At 37.3% G+C, this 17915-nt stretch overlaps 1 protein-coding gene across 18 annotated transcripts in view; it reads right to left on the bottom strand.

Annotated features, from left to right (window-relative positions):
* Positions 1–17915, bottom strand: part of MCTP1 (multiple C2 and transmembrane domain containing 1) — a 591199-nt gene that overhangs the window by 77672 nt on the left and 495612 nt on the right. For all 18 annotated transcript variants that reach the window (XM_039470335.2, XM_074383518.1, XM_074383500.1 and 15 more), the window contains one exon: positions 477–530. In XM_039470335.2, the coding sequence (XP_039326269.1) occupies positions 477–530 (54 nt within the window). The remainder of the gene's footprint in view (positions 1–476; positions 531–17915) is intronic.

Genomic DNA, 17915 nt, shown 5'->3' with positions numbered 1-17915 from the left:
AATGTCCTCTGGAGCACTCTGCACATTCATGTCCTTTTGCTGAGCAATTGTTCAAAACCTACAGATGACAATATCCATGTTCAACTCATGCAGGCTGATATTTTTTCACTCTCCTCTTCCCCCAAAGCAAAGCCCGATTTGTAATACTCAAGATAGGACAAATTTTTGCCCTTCAAAAACAGTCATCACTGCTGTTATCTTCACAAGAGCTATCAAGTTCCAGACAAGCTGAATTATTTATTTATTTTTTTCGTTCCTGGCAGAAAAATATTTGACCCAGCTCTGGACAAAAGCGAAGAGGATTTATAGCCTTCTCTCCCTCTTTGCAACATGCAGTGGCATTGTTAGGATGATAAACAGCACTGTCCAATTTTCTGGACTCAAACACTTCAACTCTTTTTTTAACTGTCTGTGAAAACAGTGTCATGTCTACATTTCCCATCCCCAGGTACCCAAGTGCTGGGAAAGATAATTACCTTGTCATCTTTGTCATCTTCTTCTTCCTCGTCCTCTAGCATGTCCTCCACTACCTGCAGACAGAAACAGAAGTCGTTTTTTGTGCCCTTAAAGGAGAGAATTTTGTTCTGTCATTTTGAACCTTTTGGAAATGAAAACTTTATTAACATTTGAAACAGGCACACTGAGAGAGAATATTTGATCTAAAGATAGTTATTAGGAAAAGGCTCTGCCTTTAATTGGTTAAAACCAGGGAACTGAATCCCAGTTAGGGAAACCAGATTTATGTGAAATGTTCTGTGACAACTTAAAGAATTTGAAATATGCATAAGGTAAACCAACATTAATTTGGAGGATGCTTTAAATCAGGAAATTTCCCTTCTACCAATTCTGCTGTCTGTATTAATCAGGCACTTTAAATTTAGAACTAGATAACTAAGCATGAAACAGCTCTGCTATTTCTAATTTACTTTTCACCAAACTCTAAGATTAAAAAACCATGTCTGTTAATTGATTCATGCTAGTGGTCTATGGCATAAAACTAACAATATATTTTATGGCTCAAATTTTAATTCCTATATATAAATGTCAAGTCTTGCCTCTCTTAGTTTTTGATCTTGTGGACTACCCAAAACTCTCATTTTAATTCTCTGTGATTGCACATAAGAATTATGAGAATGTATACTGTTAAATGAAAATTAAAAATAATCCATAATTACATGAGTATAGTGTGTGAAACTCATGTAGGTGGATATGCACACATGTCTTTTTTAATGGCTATTTAGCCTACCTCAGCAGAATGGAATAACTTTTGCCAAAAGATTTGCCAAATAACTTCCCTTTGCCTTGATCAACATATAACTGTAGGCATTCAGAATGGGACTTCACTCCATTTCAGATTTTTAAAAATGGTTTTACACACTTCACAAACATACACAAATGCACTCCATGGAAACTTACAATTTAAGAAACCTTGGAAGGAGTGTTATTATTCAGGTAAGACCCAACTTATTGTGTTTATGACATTTGATATATTTTTAAATTTCTGTGTTTTTTTTTTTTCTGATCATCCCGTGTCTCTGAATAGACTCAACAGAATCATGGTGATCAAATATTTTAAAACTTTTCTCCCAAAGTCCATAACTTCAGAGGACAGAGACATCTAGCCCTCCTTTCCTGTGGGTTTATTTTTTCCTGATACAAACAGGAACATTCTATGAGTGAACACTTTAATATCCAAGATTGTACTATGAAAAGTTACATAAACTGAGATAATGTATCAGAATTCTGTTATTCCTAATAATTTTTTCTCAAATATTCTAAAAGCATTAACTGATTTAACAGCATAACCCAAACACAAACCTCTAGGTCTCACGAATGAATGTGCAATGAAAGCATCTGACAACCTGTGAGACTGTTCCTCATTTAACATCATGCTTTAAATTTTCTGTTAAATGATAGGATTTTGAGGTCTTTCGTTTGGACATTCAGCATTTCAAAAGAATCACAGTAGTGCAATATGCAGTTTTGTATATCTGATGGGAGCTTACACTGACTTCGGAGACATAGAAAGCAATGAAGCTTCAACAAGAAAGATGGACTTCTGACAGTCTTTCTAACTATATTCAGCTACTCCACAGCATGTATTATAAAACCCCTTTGTCCAAGGCATATGGTGCTAGGTAATGTGAGAACACACAGATAACCCACAAATACTTCCTCTTTACTCCTATCAGCCTTCAAATGGCTTATAATCCAGTAAAATTTAAACAGGGTTGATCAGATAAACTTTCATGTTAACTTTTAATTTCCTCACATTTAAAGTATTCACATCACAAATATACAGACAATAATGACAATATATATTTGAAGTGATATATGCCAGGCAATTCCAAATTGGGATATTTGTGAGGGACGTTTAAGATGGAATAGAAGCTATATTGGTACATTGTGTTGCATCAGAAGAATTCACCTAACCCTTGTTAGATTTTCTTAAATGATGATTATTTTGTACCTCTAATAAAATTATCTCTTAAATTTAGATTTAAATGAAGTAATTTTTTTTGCTGAAATTACCCATGCAGATTCATATCAAATATATCACAGAAAATGAGATGAATACTATTCTTTTATTCCTATGAATAAACTCAGTATTATAGATTGTCATAATTAAGACTGTATAAAATATGCCTCCTCCCTGCAGTACTTACTATCACACTTCAGGTGCTATGAAGGCAGAATGGTAGTGGGCTGTGCCTAGAAGACTGTCAGGAACATAACAGGTGTGCAAGAAATATTTGTTGATTGAGTGAATATGTGAATGTATCATCTATTCTTCATATCATTTAACATACTTTTGGGTAAAGTGCCTATCATTTATCCCACAGAACTGACTTATTCACCTGGAAGGACTTATATCTAATCAATGATGCAGATTTATAAAAGTGAATATTCAAAATGCTTTCAAACATTTGCCTGGAAATAGAAACCAGGAATATTTAACCATTAAGGTTGGAGGACCTTCACTATCTTCAAATTAATTTTCAAAAATTCAAAATCAGATTAAACCATAAATAAGCCAGTAGCTTAATTTACACATTTTACAAACCGGCTGTGGATCTTATGTTCAAGTATGACTCAAAGAGGTCTACAGAATCAGGCTCTTCATTTGCAAAACCCAAACTGTTCTTACCCTGTACAAGTGGGTGATTGGCTACGCACAATTGCTCCACAAATGTGCAGCCAGAACCACCCAATACAACCATTTGCTTTTACATTTGGCAGAAAAGTGTTGTGTTAGCGAGAGGCCTTTTTACTGTGTTTTAGCGCTCTAGTGAGGGCTTTTCCCCTCCTCCAGTGCCTTTTTAAAGTTACATCATAAACATCTACAAGTGAGGATTTATAATACAGATGGTTTCCTATTGATGCCTTTAAGCTGCTTCAGAACATAACCCACTATTGCATTTTTGCTCAGGTGAAGCTGAAGGTGCCTTAAAAATGGAGATGATAATAGCACCTATCTCACAGTGTTGATTAAGGATCCAATAAGATAATGCACAGAAGTGCTTAATACAGTGCCTATACCAAAGTAGGTACTCAAAAATGTTAGCTCTTAATAAAAATGTCAACTTAATATTTTAAATATTAATTTTTGGAGTTAAATACTATATTTTTTCCTGGACAAAATATTCTGTGCTCTTAATGACACAAAATTCTGATTCATGTTTTCACTGGCCCTAAGAAACAGAGGGGGTACAGGTAGAAGTGTGGATAAAGATTCCAAATTAAAATGATGATGCTTTCACAACTAATTTTCAGGCTTTAATGGTCCAGTGAAATGGATGACTTTGAGGACAAGAGTGTCTGAGAAGCTGAGCTGTGCTTTAAGACATGAGCTCTAGCCAAATGCAATGAACATCGAAACTGCAAACTGAGCTTTTAAAAACAAACTGTATATATCACTGAAGTGCATTTAATGACTGCACAAAATTGCAGCCCATCCCAGAGAAATCAAATAACACCTGCTATTTAGGATGAGAGTGCTGGAGTTTAACACTTAACTAAGGAAAACAAAAGAAAGGAGTCTTGCTATCAAATTCTAGCTCTTTCCTCTTCAAATAAAGCCAAATAAGCACTACACGGTTTTGTTTTCAAGTATACAAAGTCCACTTGCCAAAATAGTTGTCAGCAATAATTTAATAACATAGACTATACACAGGATTTCCTTGAAAAGTAATAAATGAAGAGTGACAAAAAATTCATGTAGTAAAAAAGATACATTTATGAAGTTCGTTTTTTTTCTCTTTTTTCTTAAGGGGGAATATCTCAGATCGGCTCTAGAATTCTCTTTCCAAATTATGCTTTCTGATACCTTGCTTGAAAGCAAGTAGTATTAATCAAACAAAGGAAGGGCACTAGGGAAATCAGAAAGATGTAATGCAAGCAGTTAAAAGTGACATGACCTTCTGTAATGTCGCTCGTCACAGACTTATATGCCACACACTGGAGGAAGGTCTTGAAAGAAACTGATTCTTGGTACTATTCCTTGAATGTAATACTAATAAAGATGACATTTAAAAAAACACACATAGACAGCCCCAAATGCAGCATGCCAGCTAGACTGCAGCCAGAGAATAAGTAGATAACATTATTTTTAAAAGCATATTTCTTCCTCCATATTCAATATTTGCTGAACATTTGTCATTAACATAAAATACAATATGTGGCTATACATTTAAAATGTACATTTCCAAAATGAAACAGCATTGGATCCATAGACCATATATTCTACATGATTGTGAAGGAGCTCTTTTACTATTACAAGGCTTTTAATTGCAATCCAACAAAACAACATAACACTTTTTGATTTGCAAGGAAAATGTTATTTGACTGAAATGTTAATAGTGATGTTGATAATCTGAATAAAAACGTGACATGTTGGTATTATTCTACCAGATCGAAAATATATAAGGGAGGTGACCAGAAGGATGCAGTAACAGGACCAATGATGAATGGATGAGGAAAAGTGGGTTCAGGTAAACTTCATTACCAAAATCATTATGCGACAGTGGGTACTACTTATTGCTTTTAAACACCAATTTAAGGTGCACGTTGAAAATTAGTATGACAAGAGGGGGTTAAAAGGCCCATGAATTACTTTAAAAACACTTCATATTATACTTTTCCCATGAGTAAATTCTTCCACTCATTTAAATCCCTTCGAACAAAAAGGAAGGGAAGAATCTTCGTTATGTTAACCTTGGAAGGATTGAGTATTCTGCAGCCAAAACCTTTCGAAAGCCAATGCTGATACAAACCAGTTTCTTTTGTGTGTTTACTTCTTTTCCTTGGAAATAGTCTTTGAATTAAATGGATGTTTTGCTATGTTCAAAATGAGTAGCTGCACAACTCAAATTGCTTTACTCAAATATGGTCTCCAAAAATGCAACACATTTACACATTTAAAGAATAAATCACTGCTGTCCAGATGTGCAACCATGTTAAAATATTAAAGAAAACTGACACAAAAGAAGTTTCATATTTAGTTTCATATTCATAGACCATCCAAACTTGTACAGATGCTTATATTTGGATACATTACAAACTAAATGCCTATTTCTACCCTAGAGATATGAAAGTATTTGGGGAGAGTAGTATTCTTCAACATGGTCTGGAGTTCATTTATATCATTGTGTGTGTACATAAACCAAGCAGAACATGCACTTTTGTGCCAATGGATTTATTACACGTGTAAGTATGAAATGAAATTACGGAATGTCTGTTGATGGAGAAGATGAATATAATCACTAAAATGATTTCAAATCACTTGAAAGTACCAAAGGTCAGGCTGAAGACTTTTGTGGTAAGATCTTCAGAGGTGTGCTAGTGCAGACATTTTTGCAACAGGACACCTACTTCTCACAAGATTCTTGAGAAGAAACTTTTGCAAAATGGTGTAATTAAACTGTTTATGTAATTCACTCCATGTTTGTAAGAATAATGAGACTCGATCAAGTCTGGGATATACTGTTTCATTCAGTACATCTCAAAAGCAACTGCACATATGATGGCTGCTTAGTTTGATTCATGCTATTAAGGATTTGACCTTGGAGTATTTCAGCTACAGTAGTCATCATGATAACTGAACCACTAGATGTAATAATAATTAGTGTGATAGGCTTGCCAGGGAGGCTGAATATATTGCAATACAAAAGGTGACAGATGAAAAAAAAAAAAAAAAAAAAAGAAACATTAGTACTTACTGCTAAAAGACTTCCTGATTTTTACAGAGACACTCAAATACAATTATTCTTCTTGCAAAATGCATTTCCTTGGCTCATTCTGGGAAGGGCCATGTTATAATTTAGTCTGATTCTTAATAGGGAATTTGGCTTTAATGTGGCCATCAGATGACTTTTGATGCATGCCACTGATTATGTACAGCATGCATTCTGCATCAACAACAATGGCAGTATTTGCTGTATAATCTGGCTTGCTATAAGGTGCAAAAACAGTAAATTTACTTTACTGACCAGGAGTATGTTACCTTTTATTTTCTTAAGTGTCAGCTTAATATATAGAAAAGCTCTTCCATTAAGAAAGGCAAAACGATAACAAATTCTGTAATCAGTATGAGCATCCTAAATTTCTTTTCATATTTCTTTTTCAGTATTCCTAAGTGTTCATTCTTATCCTTACACAAAGCACTGTGAACAGAATTCTAGAGTTTATTTGAACTCTGTCTCCATCTAAAGGCTTTGCAATGTATTGTATTTTTTGCTTGCAGGAAAATTCTAATCTTAGTGTCTTTAGGATATTGCATATTAATTTGATGGAGAAGGAAAAAAAATAGGTCAACTATTAACCTGGAATGTGCTTTTCAAATAATAATGCTTTTATGAAAATACATTATTTGTCAAGGGAAAAAAGTATACACCAAAGGCCAAAAAATTGAGTTGTTTAATGTGCTTTGTAAGTAAAATTAAAAGCTAACTAGACTCTCTACAAATCTATTTTATAAAATTTAATGTTATCAAAATATTTTTATACATTTATAATAAACAGTATACAAATAAAAAAGAAAATTATGTCCTTAAGGCTTTTTATTTAGAGCCAAATTTCCATTCCAGAACCTCAACTTTGCAACAAAAGGTGCAATTTTAAATGTTTCAAACTTTGAAAATAATCTCAGGAATTTTTTTAAGTGTCTGAAGAAAGAAAGGTCCACATTATTTAAAACATTTTCTGCAAAGCAAGAAAACAGAGCTGCTGTGACCACTTAAAGAGTAGCATGTCCTGTAATCTTCTAAATATCTTTTTTTCTAACCCCATCAATAATTTTGGGAGCTACAATAGGCAAGTTCATCTTCAGGTAAATGCACAGTTTAGCACAAGTATTACAGGAAAATACGACACTTTGAGAGCATTAGGGATCTTTAAAGAATAGACTTTGAAAACAATAACAACAATAAACTTATCTTAGAAATTAATGTCAGCAAACTTTTGGACCATACTGATCTGTTAGGTTTGATTCACTTAAAAAAAAATTTTATAGCAACTCCCTATTTTAAGCAATCTGTTGTGGGTCATAAAGAGGGTGAGTAGAATGGGTGTACATTTGCAGAGAATATTCTGACACTAATTTGAGTTTTTTCTTTTCTTTTCCATCTAGAATATTTTGAGGCCTGAGGACATTATATCAGAAAATTTAACTTTAAAAATGGAGCATGTTTTGTATGTCAAAAAAATCATAGTCAGAAAACTTCAGTTCTTTTCTTATATCCTTTTCTATAAATAATGATTTTTTAAAATCTTTTTTATATAAAGAATAATCACCTCACAAAAGAAAGTCCTAGTGGGTTTAGACCTACATTTGGACTGAAAAGAATGTCTGTAGTGAATGGTGAATTGCAGCATAAAAGCCTGAATGAAAAGAATGTTCGTGAAACTTCACACAAAACCTCCAAACCGTTATATCATGAGCTTCCCACAATATAACACAGAGCTCTATATCCCAGGAAAAGCCTGCTTGGTCTACTTATCATTTTCTGCTTTATGTAGTGTACTGTGTGATTGCTAAATTAGTGTATAATGCATTTATAATATTTATAGTACCAACATTTAGTTAAATAACCTTTATGTAAGATTTATGTTGATTTTTTTTATTTCTCATTTAATGGCAAATTATGAAGAGCATGTTTCATAAAGATAATTCTCCATTTAAATTCATCAGTCCATTAAATATTAAAATGATGTTTCTGATGCAATCGAGAACAAATTTGTCCAGCTTCAGTGATTATTTGCACTCATAAAAATTAGGCTTGATTAATAAAATTTAAATGCTTGATTAAGTTGACATTTTCATGTTCCATTCTGATTTATTAAAATTAGTCTCCATCTCCAGGCCTGGTATGCTGGTGTAGGTTTACCTTGCCCCTCCTCTTAACTGACATCCTGAGTGAGGCTTTTAGAAAGGAGGATTTTGCTTTTGGACTCAATGATGATTTCAGTGAAATGCCCTGTTCTTTGCTCATGGTACTGCCTGCCTTTGTCTGTGTGCAGTGGAGACTTGTATTACAAACATCAAGAAAAATGTTTCTTTCAAATATCTATGGATATAACCTGTAAAATGGCATATGCTTATGGTATCTCTGTAAAAATCAGTTACTAAGGTGCTTTAAATTGTTGAAGATTGCTTTGCTCAAATTTCTTCATATACTTTTATTGATAAAAATATTGTTTTTATTTTTGTGGGACTTTTGTATACATCACAAGGGGACTATGGAAACAGGAAATCTTACTGTGGCAATGCTATTATTTTGTCCAAAGGCTTAAAACCAAGAAAAATGACTCATGACCATGAAAAACCATTCTCTTTAACAGAACTTACGAGGAAATTCAAGAGAGATAGTGACATATAATGTCTGAGCTCCCACTTGCTTGCAATGTTACCCGTTAAGGTTCCCAGGTGTCATTTATTGAGCACTTACTCTATGTTTAACACGTTGTATTAATTGTCTCTTAAATTCTTAGAAGACTCTAACAAGGTACATATTGTTCCCATTTTATTGGTGAGGAAATTGAGGCATAGCAGAATGGAATAAAAGTGTGTAGCTAATGAGTAGGTTTAGAATTTAATCCCAGATTTTTCGAATTTCAAAGTTTGGGCTTTTAACCTCAAGCCACTGGAAAGATACAGTGGTAACACTTATCTTAAAGGTGTTTTGCTATTGCCTATGGGAGTATAGCTCATTTGAAAACTTTATTTAGGAGAACTGACTTTGTCTTGTTTAAGCAATGCTACCAGAACATTCAGTTAGTTTTTAAAGAACTGATAGTGTGTAATAGTTTTTTTTTTGTATAATGAAGTAAATTCTGTAAGTAACAAATGATGAAATATGTCCTTGAAGGTGTATTTTAGTTTGGTGACTGAAATATATACTGTTTCAGTTCTGTGTACCCAAGGGTAGAAAGGCCTTGAAGTTTTTTACTGTTGACAAAGGTATCTCATACAATGCTTTGAAAAATGAACACAAAACTCTCAGCGTTATTGGACTCCTACTAGTTCTGATTTATAAACACTTTCTACAAGCAGACATATCATTTGGTTTCCACTTTTAGTTTGTTAATTAAGGTCTTATAATTTCTTGTCACCTTTCTGAATCAAGGACAATAATTCTCCGCAAATATCACATGAAACTCTCTGCCAGCACCACCCCCCACCACCACACAGGGAATAATGATCAAGACGAGAAATGCAAACTAGTTATAAGGTCACAAGTCACGCAGAAGGTCGGTCTGTTGGCCCCCTTTCCTACCTTCCTCCCCATGATGTTTCCAAGAGTTTGGCTCTCTGCCAAGAGGTGAGTACAGATTCATTTAAAAGAACAATCCAAAAATCACTGGAAATAGGTAGGGTGACACATCCACTCTCAGACCAGAACTATGGACACTCTTTTTTCCTCCCCAGTCTTAACATCTCAATTACAGAAATGACAAAGTCCTGGGGGCAGATATTTGGAAGAATAGAAATGATAAGACCCTTTTGGCAGACATATGAGTAGACACGTTGGAGAACCATCAAGATGGTGAATTCTTTGGATCTACAGGAGGATTTAAGGGGTTTAGGAAGCTGGTTTTTCAGTGACTCTCTGGAAGTCCAGGGCTTAACTGGGGTTCAAATAAGTGAAATCAACTTATTTTGGGAGCAGGGACTTCAGATTTCCTTCACAGTTGCCAGAAACAATTCATTTGGTAGAAAAGAGTTGGGGAAGAAATCCTCTATAAGATCTAACAGTACCTCTTTGCCTCATTATAGTCTCATATGCATCTCTGGAGAACTGAGCAAGGTGGGAAGAATTCAGGAAGATGGTGGGGGCTAAAATATGAGCGTTCCTGGAAACAACCTTTTGGAAACTACCACTAATTTTAAACTGGAAGTCTCTCTTCTGAGTCCTAATAGATCTAAAGCAAGAAGTGTGCATTCCAATGAGGAGAATCTTTAGTAAATTGACTTTTAAAAATAAAAGTGTTTCCTTTACATCTTTCTCTGCTTGAACTGTCACGTACTGGTAATACTCATCTTGTACCATTCTACCATTTTATCTTTTCAATTTTAGGTTTGCCTGCAGTTTCAGAATTGAGTAAAAGGACACCCAATAAACTCAAAAAGTATAAAACCAAACATGGAGTTACTAGGTGAAAGCAACAGACCAGACTGAGGCGTGAAGAACAAACAGTGGCCAAAGGTAGGTATCTAACCCTGTTTCATTATATATGCCACCGCACACGCACACATATGCAGGAGGGTCTAAATGCCTTTTGACTGCACATTCTGCATGCTGTATATACACACCTCTATTACTGCACCTATTATTTTCATGTATTCTATTTAATTGTTTCTCTCACTAGACCACAAACTGTCCTGGACAAGGTGTCTTCATCATCTTTGAATCACAGTCAGTACTGTTAGTACCTATAGTTTCAATAATATTTGTTGAATGAAAGTAATGATGCATAAAAATTAGATTTTTTTTTTTTTTTTTTTTTTTTTTTTTTGGTCAGGCACATTGGCTCACGCCTGTAATCCCAGCACTTTGGGAGGCCAAGGTGGGCAGATCAGAAGGTCAGGAGTTCAAGACCAGCCTGGCCAATATGATGAAACCCTGTCTCTACTAAACATAAAAAAATTAGCTGGGCATGGTGCTGGGTGCTTATAGTCCCAGCTACTCGGGAGGCTGAGGCAGAGGTTGCAGTGAGTCCAGATCAAGCCACTGCACTCCAGCCTGGGCAACAGAGCAAGACTCCATCTCAAAAAAAATTAGATAATTTTTTATTTGGAAGGAAATATCAGACTAAAATATTTTCATCCAAACATTTTTTGAACAACTCAGAGCAAAATGGTCTGAGCCATTTTGCTGTGCTAAGATACACAAAAGGAAAATACAGGTAGAACAATCACAGGCCAGTGAGGAGGACCCATGGTGAGCCAACTATGATAAAATACTGAGAGTGCTGTGATTTTTATTGTTATAATTTCTTTCTAATTTGGTCATGAGGTCTGCCTTTTGAGAGCGACCATGAGCCAAGATAGCCACTTTCTAGGAATGCTCTGATGAGAGCAGAGTAAGATTCAGGTGTGTCAGTCAGACAAGACACACTGAGGAGGTGAACTCAAAACGCATAAAACAAGACATTCAGTACTTACAGAGGGTCCCAGAGAGGTTAGGGGTGCCAATGGGAGGTCGAGAAAAGGCTGGAGGCAACAGGGAGCTCAACCAGTGGGTGAGGCACGCAAGAGAAAAAGAGGATCCATCAGACTATGCCTTTATTAAGGTCCGTGGATGCTATCCCGTGGCTGGTTTAAAGAGAACACGTGGGGAAATGTTGACTCGGCTCTAGTGTTAACCATTAGGTTTCATCATGGTCAGCAGCTGTGGGGTGTGTTGGGTCAATGCGATGAGAAGCAAGTGGGCTACAGCATAAACAACCACACAGAGAGGGTAAGTTTTAACTAGCAAAGGGGACGGCTACTGCTGTTTCAAATAAGTCATGTCAGGCCTAAGAATGGATGCCTAGGCAGCAACTATATGAAACAAATTTATGACAGACATGAGAACTCAGAGGTGAGGGCTCACTTAACCTCTTAGAGTATGAGTTGGTAGGGTCAGACTGTTAGTAGGGGGTAAGTGTCAGGGATGGCTCTCCAGAAGAAATGATAATAATAATTAGTAGTTACCCAGGCACAGCTGTATAAAATGTTAAAGGCTTAATGGGTGGCAAATTAATATTAACTACCAAAAACCTTCAAAATGCATATACTCTCACCCAGAAATTCTTCAAGGACTTTCCAAAGCACATTATGAGAAAGAGATTCAGAAATTTCTTTAGGATTTTCTTTACAGTATTGAGAAGGCAAAAATATTTGAAGCAGGCTGGGTGTGGTGGTTCACACCTGTAATCTCAGCACTTTGGGAGGCCGAGGTGGGCAGGTCACTTGAGGTCAGGAGTTCTAGAGCAGCCTGGCCAACATGGCTGAATCCCATCTTTACTTAAAAAAAATATATATATATATATAAAATTAAAAAAAAAAATTAGCCAGGCATGGTGGCAGCCACCTGTAATCCCAGCTACTCAGAAGGCTGAGGCAGGAGAATCACTTGAACCTGGGAGGTGTGGCTTGCAGTGAGCTTGCCACTGCACTCCAGCCTGGGTGACAGAGCAAGACTCCATCTCAAACAAACAAACAAACAAACAAAAAAAAAACTGAAGCCAACATTTCTGAAAACAGTGTTTAAGAAGACTGGTACATGCCTTGCACCTGTAGTCCCAGCTAGGCAGGAGGCTGAGGTGAGAAAATTGATTGAGTCTAGAAGTTCGAGGCTGCAGTAAGCTATGATGGCACCACTACACTCCAACCTGGGTGACAGAGGGAGACCCTGTCTCTAAAATACACACACACACACACACACACACATACACACACACACACACACACACACACACACACACACAGAGACATTCATATAGTGAAAATTATATAGCAATTAAAACTTGTAGACTGTTTTCCAGGAATATGAGGGATACTTCCAGATATGTTACAGAATATAAAAAACAGGTGAGCTGAAATGGGTTAAATGTGACTAATTTATGAAAAACAAAATATGTGATAAGAAATATACATTTACATTTGTAAGTATGTTTTTAAAAGAAGGCATAGAAAGAGTGTATAGAGGCAGGGCGCAGTGGCTCACCCCTGTAATCCCAGCACTTTGGTGGCCAAGGTGGGTGGATCATGAAATCAGGAGTTCGCAACCAGCCTGGCCAAGATGGTGAAACGCTGTCTCTACTAAAAACACAAAAATTAGCTGGGTGCAGAAGGCACCTGTAATCTCAGCTACTTGGGAGGCTGAGGAAGGATAATCTCTTGATCTCAGGAGGCAGAGCTTGCAGTGAGCTGAGATCAGGCCACTACACTCCAGCCTGCATGACAGAGCAAGGCTCCATCTCAAAAAAAAAAAAAAAAAAAAAGAAAAGAAAAGAAAGAAAGAGAGTGTATAGAATATTTGGGAAACTGTAAGTATACTCTGCTCCAGACATTCCTGCGACTGCTGGGGCTACCCCACCCTAGTCTTCCTCTCTAGCAGCCACAGACTTACTACCTTTGAAGGTCTTCTTTTCCCCAGGGTGAAAGGCCCCTCTTCCAACCCCTTTCTTAGGTGGGGCATAGCCCTCATGGCTGGACAGCTACCTCCTCCTTGACACCAACCGTGTTGCCTACAAGTCTGCCGTGCCAGTGGAGGAGCCCCAAAGATCAACCCAGGATGATGCACCCCATAACAGCACAGCCTTGCAGGGGCCCACAGCCACCAGCAATGCACCTGTGTCTTTGCCAGCCCTCTGCGGCTACAGAGCCACCATGCATCACACTCGGACCTCAAACTCTTTATGTATGGTGCCTGGGGTGAGGATTTCCAGCTCTTCCATCAAGCTGCACATCTGTCCTCAGTGCTCATGTGATTGACAGGCCTCTGCCAAGTTCCAGACCCTGCCTGCACTGCTCTTCTCTGGCCACCACGTCTGTCCTATACTGTGCCATTCCCACCCATGCTCCGTGAGTACTGGCTCTGCGAATGTTACTGCTTTATTCTGGGCCTGAGTTTCCCCAACTATTGAAAAGGAGAAGCATCACTTTTTTCTCTTTTCTAGTTGTGTCATGAAGATCAAGGGGTTGCCTTCCCTGAGCCTGTGGACTGGGTAAATAGGAGGTAAAGCAGTGAACACGGGCCTGGGAGCCAGCTGGAACTAGGTTCCCATCCAGCTGTGCTGTGCTAACCTTTGCAAGTGACTTGGTTTCCTTCTCTCTGAAGTGGCAAGCAATTGTTGTCCAGAAGAAAGTGATAACAAAAGAGTATGGCCATGGTCTGGTTCATTTCTGTTTCGTCACCGTTAGCCCACTACTCCCACTGTTTGCTCAGTAAACATTTGCATACTTCTAAAAAAATAAAAGCAAAACAACAACAACAAAACCATACATATAAACAATCCTGTTGGAATACTGGGGGGATGAAGCTGAAACTATGGTTTAGTTGGGGTCTGCTCCTGAGGGGTCTTCTATGCCACGCTTGAAGATGTTGGGGAATACCTTTATTTCAGAGCTATCACCTTCCTACAGGTTTGGAGGTAAGAATAACAGGTGCGACTGGGATAGAGTTGCCAGGTAAATATAGAACATCCAGTGAAACTGGAATTTCAGATAAATTAAGAGTATTATAAAAGGATTTAAGTGTAAGTATGTCCTGCTGTTATCTGAAATTTCAACTGAATTGGGCATCTGTGTTTTTATTCGCGAAATCTGCCAACCCTAACTTGGATACAAACTCATGGGGCTTTGGTGCTGGAATTTCGGGGAAATTTGCAAAGTAGAAGGCCTGGTCATCTACTGACTGGGCGGGGACAGTGGTGGGGGGACTTGGATGAGTGAGGAAAATGTGGAAATTCTATTGGTGCAAATCCAAAGCCTGACGACGATGGTTATTAACACGTTGGGACACACTCTGTACAGCAAATGATTATCTAACAACACTGAGCAGTTGGTGAACAGCTTTGAGAAGGGTCACAGGGGATAAGCTTTCTACCAATATCTGATTGGCTGTTGATTTCTACTTATTTATTCTAGTGATGGTATTGGAAAACTAAAAGTCTGGTTCTTTTCATGGTCCTTCTCAGATTTTTGTAAGCTGATGACCTTCTGAAAAAATTGAGAAAATTGCTGTTGAAATAAGCACCAAGAAGAAAAGAGTGATCATCCATTTTTAGATGTGTTTACAGGCTGTATGACTCAGTGTTGCTTCTGCTAAGAGTACTGAATATGTGGTCTTTTTTGGTACTGAGATGCAAACACAGGAAACTTGTGGTCTATGCTGCTTTCAGTGAATGATAAAACTCTTACTGAAGTAGAGAGGGTCTAACCATACGTTCAAAGTGCTTTGCATATGACGTCCGCTCCTCTGTCAGCTTGGCTTTGGCCAGTTTCTTTAGATCTTGTTAGAAATATTTAACTAATTCAGTATTCCACATATTCCACCACAGACTTCTTTGGCATAGAGAACACTGGATGACAAAATAATAAACGTGCTTGATTTTTTAGGAGCTCAGGTCAATCAGATGTTTCCTTGGTGGACCATTCCAAACTGTTCAATCAACATCACTTATGGCAAAGAGTGCTGTTCTTAGGAGCTCTATTTGTAGAGATAAGTGCTCTGGGTCTCCTTGGAACAGATCTAATGGGAAACAATATTCAGTACTATTCTAAAAGGGAAATGAAGAAACAAATGCTTTATCATGAGAAGGAGCTAACATTTCAGTGTTTCCTAAAGTATTTTAGCAAGGCAGACTGTCTCAATTTGTGTCACAGTCGTATCATGAGTCAGAGAATGATTTCATTGATCTGCCCCACTCTTCAGTCTTTTAATGCCACCATTGATTAGATAACTGAGATTGTTGTGTGGGAGGAATATCATGACAGTAAAAATGAATGTTCTTTTAAAGTGTAATTAGAAAACACTGCTTGAAGAATTTTTTTGTGTCAAAGAAATTCAAAAACTTTATTCGCAAATATGAAGAAGTCAGCTTTGATGGACTCCTCCCATGCTTATCTGGGTAAATGGAAGGTAGTCTTCCTGGTCATGAATGCTTCTGAAATTAATGGGGGCACCTGGGATAGAACAGATGACCAGCACCAATTTGTGTTAGGTTACTGAGTACCTTGAAGGAAGGAATTTGGAGACACTTGAGATTCCATACAAGACCCTGGACACTAAGAAAGCAGTCTTTTGGGAAAGGAATGCCCATGCATGTACCATAGATACAGCCTGAGACTTTACCACATGGCACAACTGGATTCACATCACATTTGCTCTGGGGTGTTCCTTACTTATCCTCCTTGATACAGAATTTTCTTATTTGTAAAACAGGCATGAAACTATTTAGAATTATTTACTTGATATAATTATTGTAAAGAATAAAAGGAGGTGATGTCTCTTAAAGGCTTAGCAGGATGCCTGATACATAGAAATTGCTTAATGAATATCCTTTCTATTTCCCTGAATGAGAAGTATGAAAGACATGAGGTGAGTAGTGTGGGAAAATTAATACTTTCCATTAACATATTGGCTTGAAGGTAGAGTTACTGTTACTGGCTTTTCTGTAATTCATGGGAGAAACTTGCTGTAACAATGCCCAGGGAGAGGTGGGATATAGCCCCAAGAGGAAACATGATGACTGGTGGTCTGGAGTATAAACTTGAAACAGACTGTTCTGTTTTCTAATCCTGGTTCTGACAGTTTCTGTGCATCTTTGGGTAAGTTATTTTATCTTTCTGACCCTATTTTCCTGTATGTGCAGTAGAAATAACGATACTTACAGGGTGTGCAATAGATGCCTGGTTTCCTTGGCCAACCTATTACCTTCATTCTCTGAGACTTGATTCTCCTTTCTCAAGAAAGAGCTCTTGCAGCCATGCTTGTCTACATGAGCATGTCCCCTTGCTTACAACTGATGAAGGGACCTGGTTGGGGGGAGTCACTTGACTTAGAAGGATCCAACCCATTGGCTGGGCTAACACAATCAGCTTCTCTCTCTTGGAGGAGGACTAAATAACATGATGAATATAAAGTACTTCACACAGAGCCCAGGGTGTAATGATGGTTCAGTAGTTTTAAAATCCAAAGTAAAAGCCATTTTCTGGCATCTACTCTTCCACTTTCGAAATTTTTCTCTACAGTACAGCATAGTTGGTACAAGCCTAATAGGTAATACCAGTGAGAATTTTCCCAGGGTTTGAAGTGACAGCTCAACCAGGAGAAGGATGACATTCCTATCTTTAAATCCCTTTCATGCCAGGGACATTTCTGAATGAAGCATGCCTTAAATGGTTTTCTCTGGAAAAGCCTAACCATTCTCATCCTAGAAATTTTAATGTCATGGTCCCAGTCTAGGTATTTCAGACTTAAGATTGCTTATTTTTAACAAGTCCAACTAGGAAACAGCAGAGGTGAAATACCATTTTTAACCACGCCTCTTTCACATGGGCACCCTCTGAGTCTACAGCTTTAACCTCAGGAATGGCTGTTTACTTATTCTGTCCTTAACAGGTTCAGCTCATTAAATGCTGCAAAACTTATTCAGCAAGGATTACATCTGATTTTGCTCATTAAACTGGAATGGGCACCATGGTGGGGAAAAGGTATGGGGGTTCAGTGCCTGTATTCTTAAGGGTCTCCAAGAAAGGAAAGACTCTCCTTAAACAATAAACACACAAAGAAAGCCTTTTCTATTTGGTATCAATCTCAGCTATCAGCCAATATGTTGAAGACAGAATTTTACCTTTCTATGCACTTTCACAATGTTTCTTTTCTTCTTCAACTTTCTATGTCACAGAAATTTTGTTTCCTTTTCTT

The sequence above is a fragment of the Saimiri boliviensis genome, chromosome 1 (genome assembly GCF_048565385.1).
Source record: "Saimiri boliviensis isolate mSaiBol1 chromosome 1, mSaiBol1.pri, whole genome shotgun sequence".
Classification (NCBI taxonomy): Eukaryota; Metazoa; Chordata; class Mammalia; order Primates; family Cebidae; genus Saimiri; species Saimiri boliviensis.
This window is presented reverse-complemented; position numbering and strand designations above follow the sequence as displayed.